Source organism: Anabrus simplex, chromosome 14 (genome assembly GCF_040414725.1).
Source record: "Anabrus simplex isolate iqAnaSimp1 chromosome 14, ASM4041472v1, whole genome shotgun sequence".
Classification (NCBI taxonomy): Eukaryota; Metazoa; Arthropoda; class Insecta; order Orthoptera; family Tettigoniidae; genus Anabrus; species Anabrus simplex.
In genome coordinates, this window is record NC_090278.1 from 84,798,205 (window position 1) to 84,815,340 (window position 17,136).

Genomic DNA, 17,136 nt, shown 5'->3' on the forward strand with positions numbered 1-17,136 from the left:
AGATTCTGAGAGAAAATGTTTTAGCCAATGACAAGAAGTAACACAATGATAATGAAGAATCATCATTAATGTAAGAGTGACTGTTCAGCATTTCCCAGAGTGCTAGTAAAATCAAGGTAGACTTCTGTGAACCACAGCATGTATGAGGAAGGTAAATTGATATGGATGGTAGGCAAAACAATCCAATTGTTCATTGATTGAGAAAATGCTGCATGTTCGAAATGCTTCCAGATGAGTATTAGTGTAATCCTCTGTTGGGACTTCCACTGTTTTTAGGCTCTATCGGCCTTTTGTTTTCAGCTACTGACAGGAAGTAAAATACATGGAACCACAGATATAAATTCTATGTCTGAGTAAATACAATATTTAAATATGAAGCAAAGGGGTTATGTGGTGCCTAGTTCTAGGGAGAGATGAAAGTCTACAATCAATTCAAGCACCAAAATTGATAGATTTTTGTCAATACAATATGCCAAATAAATTGAAAAATGACACTTAGTCAAAATCAGAGTAATTCTTCACCAACGGGTTTAAAATGCTCTACTTCCTGTATTTGACACATTGTTCTCCATCAACTTAGCACAACATTTTCTTTCAAGATCTGTACATATTACCAAGACTACCGATCAAGGAAAATATTTGAGAAATATCTACCATTCCATTGACCTGTCATTGAGATTATTGTTCTTCAGTAATAGTTTGGACTTCACAAAGTGGTACATCTAGTCACTAGTTTAAAGGTGAGAACAGTAGAGTTTGTTATTTTAACAAACTGATGATGGCCCCTGGAATTTTTGTAGTATATTGCACCAAACTGCTTTGAGGCACTATCTGGCTGTAAAATACCAAATTATTTTGAAATATAGCATTGACTACTATGTTTGAAAATATCACTTAAGGATCTTCTTTTCCTTGTGGTATCTTTTTTTTTTTTTGAGAATATACTTATGACATTACTCTTGCTCTGGCTAGTAAATTCAGATCTGCCAACTTTAAAAGTAATTCATGCATAAAACCCTCATGTGTTAAAATTTCTTGCTCTTCTTGGATCCCAAAATACCAACAAAATCAAGCTGGTGATGTTCAATCAGTACTTCATACCAATCTTAACCTATGGTATCGAAACCTGCTCGCTCACTAAGAAAGACTCATCAAGATTGCAGGCATCTGAGATGAAGTTCCTTAGGTCCACAATTCAAAAAACCAAACTGGCCAAGTTAAGGAATGTGTGGTTATGAAGGAAGTTAGGATTGTTACATCATTGTTAGATCAGGTCAGCATGTCCAGATTGAGGTGGTTTGGGCATGTAATGAGGATGGAGCCAACAAGGACAGCTTACGTTAACTTGGAGAGACATGTGGCAGGGAAACGGATGGTGGGAAGACCAAGAACCCACTGGATGAACATTGTAAAGATCAGGGAAGGTCACTGGAGGACATCATTAACAACAGAACATATCTCAGTAAGACAGAATGGAAGAGGCTCGCCAACTGTACCCAGGAAACTGGAACTGTAAAATAATGATGATGATACATCACAGATCTTTGTCTCTGTATTTTCACCAAGGTGGTAGACTTCAGTAAAGACACAAGTATGCACAGAATAGAAGAACTGTAGAAACCATAGGCTGTGTTGCTGGTAGCAAGTGATGAAGAAATCCCTGTCTCTTAGAAACAACCTTGTGTTTGACAGTAAGTTCGAGAGACAAAAATGATGTGAACATTTTCAGTGTAGAAGACACGGATGTTTGAAGATAATTTATACAGGATTGATCCACAAAGAATTGAAGAAAATTGCAATTTTGCACAATGTTTAGATCTAAGTGTTATGCATGATAATTGTGTAAAGTCACAATAACACATCCAAAATGTCCAGTCCAATGGAGGTGGTTCTTGGAATTTTAATTCTGCATGGAAGAAGGGATTTAGGAATGGTGCTTTAAAGAACTGAGTACAGTAAGGTAAAATTAAATAACCAAGATTATCAAATGCACAGTTTCTGAGATTTATTTCTGAAAAACAGACAAGATCAGAACTGAAGGTGAATTATTTAAAAATGCAGGTTTTACATACATGTACTCTTATAGCACTGTTACAGCTTCCACCATCTGAAAAGTAGGCTACACAATGAACAAGATACATTTTTTGTTAAATATTTTGAAGAAATGACCCTCTTCAGTTTTGTGTATCGTAACTTGAAAAGGTTCGAATGCTATATTAGCCACTCTGGCTAGTAAATTCAGATCTGCCAACTTCAAAAGTAATTCATGCATAAAACCCTCATGTGTAAACATTTCTTGCTTTAATTTTTGATGGAATTAGTCAAATGAATACTGGTCCCAGGTATAAATATTGAAGCTGATTGGTAACAATGGAACTGTGTTCCTTACCATTCTTGTATTATTCAAATATTACCAATAAATGGTCCAGTAATCTTCTGATTGATCGATAAATTAATGAATAGTGTCCATATTCCTTTGCTTGTTAATTCTTTCTTTCTCTTCTTACCTCTTTCATCTCATCACTTCAAATGGTAATAATTGGATTATTTCTGCATAATTTTATGATCTTCTCTTTCCAGTATAGATTACTGGTTTCTACATCTAATGTGGCTCTTATTTTGAAAGTCAATATTTTCCATCTCTTACACATTGTCCCTGATATAATTATTGTAATCTAATTCAAAAGTGAAGTCGAATTAATTTAGAATTATACAGAACTTATAATAGAGTACAGATAAATTGACAACTAGTGTAACATATTTAATAATATCCATTTTTTCCTAAACAATCTTTCTAAATTCTGAGTGTGTCTTTTGTTTAACTTTAACGAATTTCTTAACTACCTATTATCAAAATTCAACAAACGCATTGAAAGGAATAAAAGTTGAATTCATTGTTATTTGTCATTAACTGGAATACTGTGTACCATAGCTTACAGCCTGATAGCTTTTCACAATTTTCTTTTACTTTTTTTCAAAAATGTATCAAATAAAGTATTACAAATAATCTAATGTCTTAAATTAACTTACAAATTCTTAAAGAAAATATTTATGCAATAAGTGAGAAAATATATGATAATTTTCCTATTTACATAAAATATTGCCTTATCTTATTCTACTTCACCATTATGATTAACTTCCAACATTTAGTTCAGTTTTAATACAGAAAGAATAAACTATATACATCATTCCAACCATTCCATTTTTAAGTTCTGTTCTATTTGCAATAGACTGAATTACTTGTCTTTTTGATTTTTGTATTTGTTATGCCTCCAGTGAAGTCGTCTTGAACATTAATAATACTTCAAGGACTAATAAGAATCTGATGCATTAACCATTCCTTTTATTGAAATAATCAAAGCACCAGACACAAATCAATCCAGGGAGTGACACATTGTTAAAACTAACACCACCGGAGGCTACAAGCCAGAAAGACACACTCATTTTCAATTTTTATGATATCTTGAGAAATACACAGATTTCTGAACATAATTTTCTTTTTTAGACATTCAAGTTTGCTGGTCAAGTACTGGTAACTAATACTAATAAATACAAAGTACTTTATAAATAAAATAAAATTCAGTCTAATGAACTATAGTACCTCCCTTACAACTAAGCTTTTCTGCTAAGTTGACAGCAGAGATCCAGTCTCCACCACAATTTCTGACAAAGGCTCCCAACTGAAATAAGCATAAGAAGAAAGTAAGTTACTTTTTAAGTTAACTTGAAGACTAAGCTGAAAAGACAGTAGCTAAGACACCAAATTTTTTCCACATGAAACAAATGTGATTATTATCATTAATCATCATCATCATCATCATCATCATCATCATCATCATCATCATCATCATCATCATTAGGGCCACTAAGGACTGCTATTATCATTAATCATCATCATCATCATCATCATCATCATCATCATTAGGGCCACTAAGGACTGCAAGATCTCAACTCTTTGTCTTCTTGCAGGCCCATCGGGTTTTCATCCTTTCCGATTGTGCTTTCTTCCATGCATCAGAATGGACATCCTTCAGTCGAGTTGGGACTACTTCTTGGTGACCCTATTTATGTTTGTGTTTGAGTGGTTCTCAGAGTTGAATGTCTGTTTCTGAGATTCCATACCTTAAAAGATCTTTATTGATCTCCACCAACCAAGGAGGAATTGTTTTGGGACTTCTAAAGTAAGATAAACGTTTACAGATTCTTTCAGCTGGCATTCTGAAGAGGTGAGCGTAAAACATTATCCTCCTTTTATGGATTACGCTTAATATATTTTCAGTCTGGGTGTATATTTCTAAGTTGCTCCAAAGTCTGTAAACACCATCTTTGAGACTGGGACCAAGAATTTTTCGGATAATCATCCTTTCATTAATTGCCAGTTTTTCAAGCAGGCTATGCGTTTGAAGTGTTAAACATTTTGCTGCATATAATGCTTCAGGTCTAATTACAGTGTGATAACGTCAAATTTTTGCATTTCGAGACATGGACTATGTTTTGAGTAAGTGAGCAGTGCTGCTGTGCCATGGGGTTTAGTTTGGCTAGGTGTGGGCCATGAATAGGCCTCACAAACCTGACACTACCAGGTTTGAAAGACCATCTGACTAAACTACCGTGCATTAGTGAGGAGACTGTCACAAGTAAGTCGAAAGAATACCAGACTTGGGTAAGGGTTCTGTGGTCACTTCTCCTCACTCCCAAATTGAGCCCCTGGTGATTGTGTCTTTTTAATATAATAATTTCTTTGTGGCTATCTCTAACCTGGTATAGGAAACTGCATATTATTGTGGTGGAGGATAGTGTTGTGTGTGAAGAGTGAGAGGTGCAGGGATGTCTTGGATAGCACGAACACCCAGTCCCCAAACTGAGAGAATTAACCATTTAAGGTTATTTTCTCTGATTCAGCTGGGAATCAAACCTGGGACCCTCTAAACTTTATGGAGACACCAAGGTGCCAGAATATTGTCCCACAATAATTTTTTTACAGGCCGGTTAATCTGTTGACATGAGGGCGACATATTTGAGTACCTTCAGCCTTCACCTTGGTTACCAGGCAAGTTAGCCGTACGGTGCGCAGCTGTGAGCTTGCATCCGGGAAATAGTGGGTTTGAACTCCTCTGTCAGCAGTCCAAAGATGGTTTTCTGTGGTTTACCATTTTCCCAACAGGCAAATATTGGGGCTGTACCTCAATTAAGGTCACGGCTGTTTCCTTCTCGCTCTTAGGCCTTTTGTATCGCACCGTCGCCATAAGACCTATCTGTGTCGGTGCGATGTAAAGCAAGTTGTAAAAAAAAACCTTAGTTAACTGATTGGAATCCCATTGGTGGAAAAAAAATGGGTCACTATCAGATTGTTGGCCGGCAGGATAGGAGAGGTGGTGGTATACAATTTTTAATCACTAGATTGCGTGCAAAAAGCCTGGATTCAATTCCAAACCTCTTCACACTGAGGGCACATGACACTGTTGATGGTGAGTTATCCGTCAGCTGGGGACCCCTTGGTGTTATTCGACAGGAGTAGGCTATGTGCCATACCGAGCTTGATAGCTGCAGTCGCTTAAGTGCAGCCAGTATCCAGTATTCAGGAGATAGTAGGTTCGAACCCCACTGTCGGCAGCCCTGAAAATGGTTTTCCGTGGTTTCCCATTTTCACACCAGGCAAATGCTGGGGCTGTACCTTAATTAAGGCCACGGCCGCTTCCTTCCCACTCCTAGCCCTTCCCTGTCCCATCGTTGCCAAAAGACCTATCCGTGTCGGTGCGACGTAAAGCAACTAGCAAAAAAAAAAAAAAAAAAAAAAAAACAGGCTATGTGCCAACATCGGGTTTCACCCTCTCCCTATTTCATTATCATTACACACTTAATGCCGATGGTCACACAATATATCACATCACATTAATTACAGAATTTAGTTGTTTTACATGATTAAATTAAAAATAAATCTAGTGATTTACTACTCACAATTCCATCCTTCTTATCTCGTCGGTACATCTTGCAGGCCAGTTCGCCCACGGTCATGTTGCGAGAGGTGACATGCTTCAGATTACCATCGTTGGTCAGCTTCCGGAACTGTAAATAAGTGAACAGTTTAAGTAAATGAAAGAGAATAAACTACAAATAAAATTAAATAATAATATTAAAATACAGGGACAGACATAGAAATTCATTGGTTAGGGGCTTGAAATAATTTACGGATGCAAAGGGGGAACAGGCTCATGAAGGTTGAGAACCACTGTCCTAGGCAATGGTCTTCTTCTTAGATTGCACTGCCTTCGTAATTTCTGGGGATTAGATATTGTTACGTTTCCAGTTCAGTTCTACCACTTGGACTATACCTCCTTAAGTACATCCTTTAGTCCAAGTCTAAATGCCATGTTACAGAGACAGTCTCTCAGAGAAATGCACAGTAAGCTTCTTTCCATCCTTTGCTGACAGACAAAGTTGGTTGACCTGGTTTTTCTCAGTTGACCATGCAGAGTAAAAAAAAAATTCACAGCATAGTGATACAATGGACTAGAAAGTTCTAGACAACAGCACCAATTTCACCTCATCTAGTATTGTCTCCCAAAGCATATAAACGTTGTGCACTGCCACCGACCATTCATTCAGAAAATCTGGTTCAGTTATTCTGAAGATGTCAGCCGCAGTTACTGGAGAAACATCAGTAAACATTAAAGGTTTGAAACAACTAAGCAACCCGAAAGCCTGTTAGATATAACTGTTGATGAACACCTGTATCAGTATATCTATTAATGGATTATAATGAAAAAAGAATTGTTCATCATCATCATTTTCCAACTGCAGTTTCCCAGGATATCTTACCATTTGAGACCTCTCTCTTCCACATCTGATTTCACTGTATCCATCCAGCATTTCCTTGGTCTTACCCTTGGTCTTTTTGTTTGGACAGTAAAGTCAAACTATTTCCTGGCAGGTTTCTCGCTCTTCATTCTTACAATGTTCCCAAACGCTTCTTTATTACACTGGTAATAGGGGTCTCAATGCCAGCTGCCTTCCTGTTTCCTTCATTCCTGATTTTGTTCTTTTGAGTAGTTTGATTCATAGTTATAATGAATTTCATTTCTGTTGTGTGAATTCTGTTGTAGTCATTGTTTAGTAGAGTACATGCCTCTAAACCATGTGTGACAATCAGTCCGAAGTAGGTGTGGTACAGGGTTGTTTTCGCTTTTTGTGGTTATTTTGAAGTCGCAGAGTAGATTTCTGACTTGATGCTTTCTGTGTGCTGCTGAGTATTTCCTGCTTGACAATGTTGTCCTTGGAGATTGTGCTACTAGGTACTTGAAGTGAGAAACTGATTCTAATTTTGCTCCTTCCAAAAAGAGGTTTGACTTTGTTCCTTTCCTGTTAATGGTTATTTGTAGAGTCGTTGTTTTACTTATCTTTGTCTCAATGTTATTGAATATATTGTTTCACACAGTCAGTTTTTCTGTACTTCAGCTTCTATTTCTCCCCCTAACAGCACATCTTCAGCAAATACCAGGGCATTCGATCTGCTGTCCATTTTCTTGATGGACTTCATGATCTTGTCCATTACTATTATGAATAAGAGTAGTGATAGGGCACTTCCTTGTTGGACAGCTCTCTTCGTCTCAAACTATTTAGATTGCCCATTGCCTATCTGAACAATTCTGGTATAGAATTGTTGATACACTATATCGAAAACAACCTCATACATTATGGATGAAGCTTCTCACAAAGGAGTTAGAGGTTTATATTACTGGGTACTTACTGTAGTCTCACAGGATTTCTTGCAGGGTTGTGGATCAGCACAGTCTGCTGTGGGAGTATCAGGTACGGCATACACCTTGTGTTCGTCCTTGACATCGTCGATGAAGAAGGTGGCACACTCACATTTATCTGCACTACAACATAGAAGCCAAGAAAATATATTAACCGTGGGCTTAGCCTTAATATTTGTATAACAATATTTTCAGGCATAGGAGACCGTATTCTTAAATTAATGTTAGGTAATCTGAATAGGAAATGAAACCACAGTATATTGAAGGGGTGATTGTTGTTTTAAGAGGGTAAAGTTATGATTGAAGATTGGAAACTACATTGATTGATGAGGGTGAAAGTACCACATGGGGATCACTGTAAGTACTTAGATGTTAGTATAAGGAAAGTCTTAATTGGTGGTGGTAATGAAATGTTGTATAGCTTTTAGTGCCGGGATATCCCAGGACGGGTTCGGCTCACCAGGTGCAGGTCTTTCTATTTGACTCCCGTAGGTGACCTTCGCGTCGTGATAGGATGAAATGATGATGAAGACAACACACACACCCAGCCCCCGTGCCATTGGAATTAACCAATTAAGGTTCAAATCCCCGACCCGGACGGGAATCGAACCCGTAACCCTCTGAACCAAAGGCCAGTACGCTGACCGTTCAGCCAACGAGTCGGACATTGGTGGTGGTGATTATTGTTTTGCGAAGAAGTGCAACTGGGCACCATCCTCTATTAACACTAATCAGAGGACCGAGTGAGTTGGTCATGCAGTTAGCTGTGAGTTTGCATTCAGGAGAAAGTGGGTTCGGACCCTACTGTCAGCAGTCCTGAGGATGGTTTTCTGTGGTTTCCCATTTTCACACCAGGCAAATGCTAGGGCTGTATCTTAATTAAGACCAAGGCCACTTGCTTTCCTATCCCATAAGACCTATCTGTGTTGATGCAACATAAAGCTACTTATTACAAGTTATAAATCTCATTGTTGGGTCTTTATTGAGCAACGTATACCTTTCTAAAATAATTTTTATTTTTTGAGTTCACCTTTTCAGTACATTATGTTTTTTATTGATTTACATAATTATTTTTACATTATTGTTATGTCATAAGCAGCACATGTTTTGCCTATTTTTTTAGGCATCTTCAGCCGCTGTTCCTACTACCTAAGATCAAAATAGCCAGGATCATGGATTTTGCTTAATAATAAAATACCGGTACTTAAAATGATTAAGCTGACGTGAATTGTTTTATCCAAAAATATTTTTGTGTGTTTATGTGCTCTGATCTGGCTGATTTGGATAGTTATGACTAACAAGTACTGTACATAAAAACATTTAGGTTGTATACAATTGCTCTGTCTAAAAAGAGATGAGTTTACAATTATTATACATTTGATAAAAACATAATGATATGCTTTAAAAAACTTGTGATGACATTGGTTGGTTTAGGTTATATTAGTATGTAATATCCAATGTGCGTGCTCTCACTGGAATCTTCATGGACCTGAGTGTCACCTTGAGAATAAAATTTGGTAGCGTTTCCATAAGATATTGCATGATCCATTGTCTGAATGTTGCTTTCTGGTGATTAAATTATGTAAAATCCTTTTGCTGTGTGGGTTTGAACACAATTAAACACAAGCAAAATCCAGGATCCTGGCTATTTTGATCTTAGGAAGTAGGAACAGCGGCTGAAGTTGCCTAAAAAATAGGCGAACCATGCCCCGCTTATGGCATAACAATAATGTAAAACTATTTATGTAAATCAATAAAAAAACAATGTATTGAAAATGTGGACTTGAAAAATAAAAATTATTTTAGAAAGATAAAGCTACTTGTAAAAAAAAATCAGAGGGAAAAGTTCCAACACTTTGAAAAATGAAGGTACCGGCAAAACGAAAGGTCTCGCCAACCTGATACCATTAGCGTTGAAAGAGAATATGAGTTGTCCAAGACAGGCTGGATACGAAAGAGCCTGACACAAGTGGAAGTAATACCAGACTCATCTAGAGGCCTCATGGTCACCAACCCATGCCCCCAAATTGAGAGCCTCTGGGACCACACGGCAGGCAGGAGATAATGTGGATGTATTCTATTGTCCCCAAGCACAGGGAGTGTTGGGGTTGTCACATCAACGGGATTGTCAATAAAGGTTACAGATCTCTTCATATGGTTATGAGAGTATTATCAGGGTTGTGGTAACTCCAGTTAGAGTTGGGACACACACTAGGATTACTTGATTTGAGAACTGGAAAAGATTCAAAGGAAAGCAGAATGATTTTGTTCCTACAAAAGAGTTGCGTTAGGAAAATGTTGCTAACTTTCCACTGGGAAGACTTGGGAGTAAGAAGATGAGATTCTCGACTAAGTGGTACGTTCTGAGCTGCCAGTGGAGAAATGGTGTGGAATAACATTATCAGACGAATAAGTTTGAGTGAAGTTTATAAAAGAAGGATAGATCATATTATTCAAGAGGACAAATTGGGGCAAATATTTGTTTATGGGAAGAGGCATTAGGCAACTAGGAACTTGAGTAGTAGAATAATTTATAAAGGGAAAAGAAAATCTAGAACCTGTTTTCCAGTCATTGACCGAGTCAGAGATGGAATGAATGAAGCCCCCATCTTGTGGCGAGGATAGGAATTGTGCCAGCTGCCAAAGCCTGTCTCACTCCTCTGACTGACAGATGAAATGAAAAAACTGGAGAATGTTGCCGGAATGAAAGAAGACAGGGAAAACCGGAGTACCTGGAGAAAATCCTGTCCTACCTCTGCTTTTCCCAGCACAAATCTCATATGGACTGACCAGGATTTGAACCACGGAACCTAGCGGTGAGAGGCCGATGCGCTGTCACCTGAGCCATGGAGACTTAAGTTTATAAAGGGAGATTTCTGATAAATTTCCAACGTGTTTGAAATCATTTAAGAATGTAAACAACTGATACGGGATTTGCAACCTGGGTGACAGCCCTAAACGCAGATTTGATTGATTGATTGATTGATTGATTGATTGATTGATTGATTGATTGATTGATTGATTGATTGATTGATTGATTGATTGATTGATTGATTGATTGATTGATTGATTGATTGATTGATTGATTGATTGATTGATTGATTGATTGATTGATTGATTCATTCATTCATTCATTCATTCATTCATTCATTCATTCATTCATTTATTTATTTATTTATTTTATTTATTTATTTCAGAGAACAAGATCCATTAGTTTCCAATGAGAGGAAAGCTTTATAGAAACAGGCCACTACATCTAACATGTGAATGGATGATGGTGATGAATAGGAGTAAAAAATTATACATGAATCACCAGTGGGAAGAGACTTCTCTATCCCTGGCACCACTTTGAAGACGTCCTCGAAGTATTAATAATATTGAGTTCAACCCACTAACTATTTGTATGGTTTTTGGAGACATTGAAGTACCAGATTACATCCCACGTGAGTTCTTTTACATGCCAGTAAATCTACCTACCTTCTGAGCTCAAGTTGTCTGGTTCCAACCAGGCTCAGTCTGATGGCGTTTGAAGGTGCTCAAATACATCAGCGTTGTGTCGGTAGATTTTCTATGTGGCACATAAAAAAGAACTCCTACAGGACATAATTCTGACATATCAGTGGCTCCTAAAAGTATAAAAGTAGTTAGAGGGATGTTAAATAATAATAATAATAATAATAATAATAATAATAATAATAAACATATTGCTACAACAGGGTATATCTGAAATAGCTTCATCATTGTAATGAATAAGAATTAATGTTATTAAGATAGGAAATTCACGAGGATAGTACAAAAATATTGCTTAAAGAGAATTTATCATTATATTGATCTCCATTATGAGGAAGTTCAACTGTACTCCATTTTAAGATGATAGTATCAGAAATTACAAAAAACTCACATTAAAAATGTGCAGTGATTTAAACTAGACCTTACATTCTTTTAGTTAAAACAATAATAAGTTCAGATATTACTAGAATAATTAATACCGTTTAAATTATATTGAAGAACATGAGCAACCTGCTTAGAGAAAGTAGTATTTTAAAGGGGAAGTACAAATGAACAGTCATCCCCTCTTAAGACTAATTGGAATGGAAAGGCGACATTCAACCTTTCGAAAAATGCAGGTATTGGCAAGAGGAGGAAAAGGGCCACGTAGGGCGTGAAAATGAAAGAACCCCTAGGCTCTTGCAAACCTAATACTGCCGGATTCGGAAAAGAACAAGAGTTGACACAGGATGAGCAGATAGGATAAATAAAATCGACAAGCCCCGCACAATGCCAGACTCAGCTTGGTGATCTACAGTCCGAAGTAGAACAACCCCGTGGTAGGAAAATCACCTGCTTACCTGGTGTAAGATAGAGCAGTGAGAACAGCGAATACAGTCAGCAGCAGTTTTGCCATTGTTGTCGTCTTCTTGCTATCTGAAACACAGTAATAAAAGCTATACTGCTGTATGGTATGAACCTGGGTGGCTTTTGCAGTAGTGGTGGTGATTATTGTTTTAAGAGGAAGTACAGATGGGCAACCATCCTCTATATAACACTAATCAGGGAGAAAAATGGAAGAAATTCAACACTTCGAAAAATGAAGGTATCGGCCAAAGGAAGTCAAGGGCCATAAAGGGCGTGAAAATGAAAGACTCCCCAGGTCTCACAACCCATTCAGGGTAAAAAAAAAAAAAAAAAAAAAAAAAGAACAAGAGTTAACCAATGGAGATTGGATAGGATAGATGAAATTGAGGAGCCTCGCACAAGTGGAAACAATGCCAGGACTCAGCTAACAATCAATCGCAACTGTCTGTTTCTTAGAGGTGGCGGTGGTGAATTTTGGTTTTTTTTTTGCGTCTGGCCTCCAAGGAGGCCTGTTGCAGGTCTTTCGGTTGATGCCGTATAGGCGACCTGGTGTCTATGAGGATGGAGCCCTATCTATGATGAATTCTAATGATGAAGACAGCACACATACCAAGTCCCAGGGCCATCGAATTAACCAATGAAGGTTAAAATCCCCGACCCGGCTGGAAATCGAACCCGGGACACCTCTGACCAAAGGCCAGTACACTAACTATTTAGCCATGGAGCCGGAAAGTTTTGAGATGAAGTACAGCTAGGAAACCATCCTCTTTTAACACACTAAATGGAAATAAAAATAATATTAAATTTAAAATATATATTCAACCAACAATTTTGAAAATGAAGTAAAATAAAACAAAAATGATTTTATTAGGGCAAAATAGATACAAGTCACCCCAAAAAGGAATTTAATAGTACCAGCAACAGGACACTCAGAATTTATATGTGGTTGATTAACCCAGTCTCACACATAAAGCAGTAGGCTATTCTCCATGAGGAGGTGGTCCATGGTGAATTCGGCACCATATGAATGAACCTGAACGGGAGGGGGTGGGGGGGTGGGGCTACCCTCTTGAGGAGGTAAAAGCAGGTAGACCTTCTATTACCTATCCCCAGCCTACACAAAACTAGGGCCTCTCTCTGTGAAGGCTTATTGGGTAGATCACAATGTTTATTTCTGGAAAAAGTTACAATTAATCAAAAGCAAATGTGTCCGAAAATCATTTTTAGTCCATTTTTCATGAAAACAAATAACCTTCCTTGAGAACCATGGCTTTTTATTGACAGCATTTTATGCTTCTGCCTACGTTTGCGAAGCAGCCCGTCAAGTGGCCATGATCATTAAGGCCGTGGTTGGACAGTTCGAGTCCCATTGGTCGATAAAATTTTCACCTGCTGAATGTTGGTTGGCAAGGTATAGGAGAGGGGGTGTACAATTTCTAATCACTAGATTGCATGCCAAAAATCTGGATTCAACTGCAAACCTCTCCGCAATATTCATATGGAGTGAGGGCATATGACGCTGTTGATGGTGATTCGTTCATCGGATGGAGACATTAAGACTTATGTAGGCCCTGTGGTATTAGTTGACAGGAGGAGGCTATATGCTGGCACCAGGTTTCACCCTCTCCTTTCCTACTGACATATATCATGTCATTCCTTTCATCTCATTAACTCCTGACGAGGCATCCGGCTGTAACACTAGCTACGAAGATTCATTTCATTTCACATTCTATCTTGCAGAGGAACGGGACAAGGGTTGGACACACCTATCTTAGCGAAGCAGCCTAAAGTCAAAATATAGAACATATTTGAACGATGAAAATGAAATGTGCTTAACCAACTACAAATTATCTTCCTCTCAACAAGAATTGTAGCTTCATGCTTCAGCTTCAAGGTAAAATGCTAGTAATGAAATAATTTTCTTAATTAAAAATATTACTTAGGTGATGGTATTTTGACATATTACATAATACAATATTTGCAATGGTAAATAGATTAATTAATTAATTAATTAAATAAGAAAAGTGTGCATGATATTTCTGCTCATTAAGATACCCGAGTAACATAAATGTAGCCTATTACCTTAATTATTTATCCTTTTTAGTCCGTTTACCACCCAGGACTGTTTTTTTTCCCTCAGACTCTGCGAGAGATCGCACCTTTATCGTCTCAAGGGCAGTGTCCTGGAGCGTGAGACTTTGCGTCAGGGGATACAAGTGGGGAAGAGGACCACTACCTCATCCAGGCGGCCCCACCTGCTATGCTGAACAAGGGCCTTGTGGAGGGATGGGAAGATTGGAAGGGATAGACAAGGAAGAGGGAAGGAAGCGGCCGTGGCCTGGCATTTGCATGGAAGTAAAGTGGAAAACCACGAAAAACCATTTCGAGGATGGCTGAGGTGGGAATCAAACCCCCCTTTACTCAGTTGATTTCCCGAGGCTGAGTGGACCCCGTTCCAGCCCTCGTACCGCTTTTCAAATTTCGTGGCAAGCAGGGAATCGAATCCGGGCCTCCGGGGGTGGCTACTAATCACTACACCACAGAAGTGGGCAATTATTTATTTGCAAGTACGTAATATGTGTACTTAGGCCTAGGTGGGGCAGCTCTTTTCAGGCGCACCCCCAATGGAGGTGAGCTGCATGTACCATTTCTACCACATTCCACCATTCCTGCCATTCTTCAATTCCTGGCAGTACCGGGAATCGCACCTGGGCCCCGAGGACGGCAGCTGATAACATTAACCGTTATGCTACAAAGACGGACAGTATTTGGGATGATTTGTTCTTGTTGATAAACATGAAAACTACGGCATTACTAAGTCATAATGTCATTGGCTTTACGTCCCACTAACTACTGTTTCTGTTTTCGGAGACGCCGATGTGCCGGAATTCAGTCCCGCAGAAGTTTCTTTCAACTTGCTTTACGTCGCACCAACACAAATGTCTTGTGGCGACGATGGGACAGGAAAGGGCTAGGAGTGGAAAGGAAGCGGCCGTAGCCTTAATTAAGGAACAACCCCAGCATTCGCCTGGTGTAAAAATGGGAGAGCACGGAAAACCATCTTCAGGGGTGCTGATAGTGTGGTTCGAACCCACTATCTCCCGAATGAAAGCTGGCAGCTACGTGACCTAAAGCACGCGGCTACTCTTTTAGAGTTCCAGTAAATCTACCGACACGAGGCTGACGTATTTGAACACCTTCAAATACCATCGGACTGAGCCAGGATCGAACCTGTCAAGTTGGAGTCAGAAAGCCAGCGCTTCTGAGCCACTCAACCCGGCTGGCATTACTAAACAGATTGTTGTAGACGCGATTGACTTTCCCAATTTGCTGTAGCCTAGATCGCGCAATAAAGAAGTATGGCCATCTGTACTTTGGGTTATGCTTGCACACTTTTTGTCTTCATCGTTTGGTTTTCATCTACCGAGTATTTTGAACTACTGTAGAAACTCTCCGATAGGTGTCCGTCCATCTGTGTTTGCGCGGGCTAATTTTCGATAACCTCCCGACGGATTTTCATACTGTTTACATTGCTGTATAAATCATTTATTACCGAGCTCGATAGCTGCAGTCGCTTAAGTGCGGCCAGTATCCAGTATTCGGGAGATAGTAGGTTCGAATCCCACTGTCGGCAGCTCTGAAAATGGTTTTCCGTGGTTTCCCATTTTCACACCAGGCAAATGCTGGGGCTGTACCTTAATTAAGGCCACGGCCGCTTCCTTCCCACTCCTAGCCCTTTCCTGTCCCATCGTCGCCGTAAGACCTATCTGTGTCGGTGCGACGTAAAACAACTAGCAAAAAAAAAAAAATAATAATAATTTATTACCGGGCGAGTTGGCCGTGCGCGTAGAGGCGCGCGGCTGTGAGCTTGCATCCGGGAGATAGTAGGTTCGAATCCCATTATCGGCAGCCCTGAAGATGGTTTTCCGTGGTTTCCCATTTTCACACTAGGCAAATGCTGGGGCTGTACTTTAATTAAGGCCACGGCCGCTTCCTTCCCACTCCTAGCCCTTTCCTGTCCCATCGTCGCCGTAAGACCTATCTGTGTCGGTGCGACGTAAAGCCCATAGCAAAAAAAAAAAAAAAAAATCATTTATTTAGGGAGGCTTAGGTGCAAGAAACATGAATCCACAACTAACGGGAGCCGAACAGTGGCGAATTTAGTGAGGGAAGTCAAGGAAGAAAGCCATATCCTGGAGTTGTCTTGGTTATGCTGTCTAAACCATTTTCTTATATACCAAATATGATATGAGTGGAATTGGAGATAAGGCTTTTTGCAGATGATGTTATTCTGTACAGAGTAATACATAACTTACAAAATTGTGAGAAACTGCAAAATGGCATTGATAATGTTGTGAGATGGACAGTAGGCAATGGTATGATGATAAACGGGGTTAAAAGTCAGGTTGTGAGTTTCACAAATAGGAAAAGTCCTCTCCGTTTTAATTACTGCGTTGATGGAATGTAAGTTCCTTATGGGGATCATTCTAAGTATCTAGGTGTTAATATAAGAAAGGTCTTCATTGGGGGTAATCACATAAATGGGATTGTAAATAAAGGGTACAGAACTCTGCACATGGTTATGAGGTGGTGGTGGTGGTGGTGATTATTGTTTTAAGAGGAAGTACAACTAGGCAACCATCCTCTATATAACACTAATCAGAGAGAAAAATGGAAGGGGTCCGACACTTCGAAAAATGAAGATATCGGCCAAAGGAAGACAAGGGCCATGAAGGGCGTGAAAATAAAGACTCCCTAGCCCTCGCAAACCTAATAGCGTCGGGGTCGGAAAAGAACAAGAGTTGACCAAGGGAGGTCGGATAGGATAGATAAAAGTGAGGAGCCTGGCACAAGTAAGTGGAAGCAATGCCAGGACTCAGCTGAGGGCCCCGTGGTCGCCAATCCACGCTCCATAGTTCAGAGCCCCTGGGGCCCCTTTTAGTCGCCTCTTACGACAGGCAGGGGATACCGTGGGTGTTATTCTACCGCCCCCACCCACAGGGGGTCATAGTTATGAGGGTGT

The 17,136-nt window shown here is 39.3% G+C and overlaps 1 protein-coding gene across 3 annotated transcripts in view; it reads right to left on the reverse strand.

The window, feature by feature from the left end:
- Positions 1-2,040: 2,040 nt before the first annotated feature.
- Positions 2,041-17,136, reverse strand: part of LOC136885406 (uncharacterized) — a 139,600-nt gene continuing 124,504 nt past the window's right edge. For all 3 annotated transcript variants that reach the window (XM_067157924.2, XM_067157923.2, XM_067157925.2), the window contains 4 exons: positions 12,107-12,182; positions 7,748-7,880; positions 5,959-6,066; positions 2,041-3,680 (listed from right to left, as the gene is read on the reverse strand). In XM_067157924.2, the coding sequence (XP_067014025.1) occupies positions 3,585-3,680; positions 5,959-6,066; positions 7,748-7,880; positions 12,107-12,162 (393 nt within the window). In that variant the 5' untranslated portion in view covers positions 12,163-12,182 and the 3' untranslated portion in view covers positions 2,041-3,584. The remainder of the gene's footprint in view (positions 3,681-5,958; positions 6,067-7,747; positions 7,881-12,106; positions 12,183-17,136) is intronic.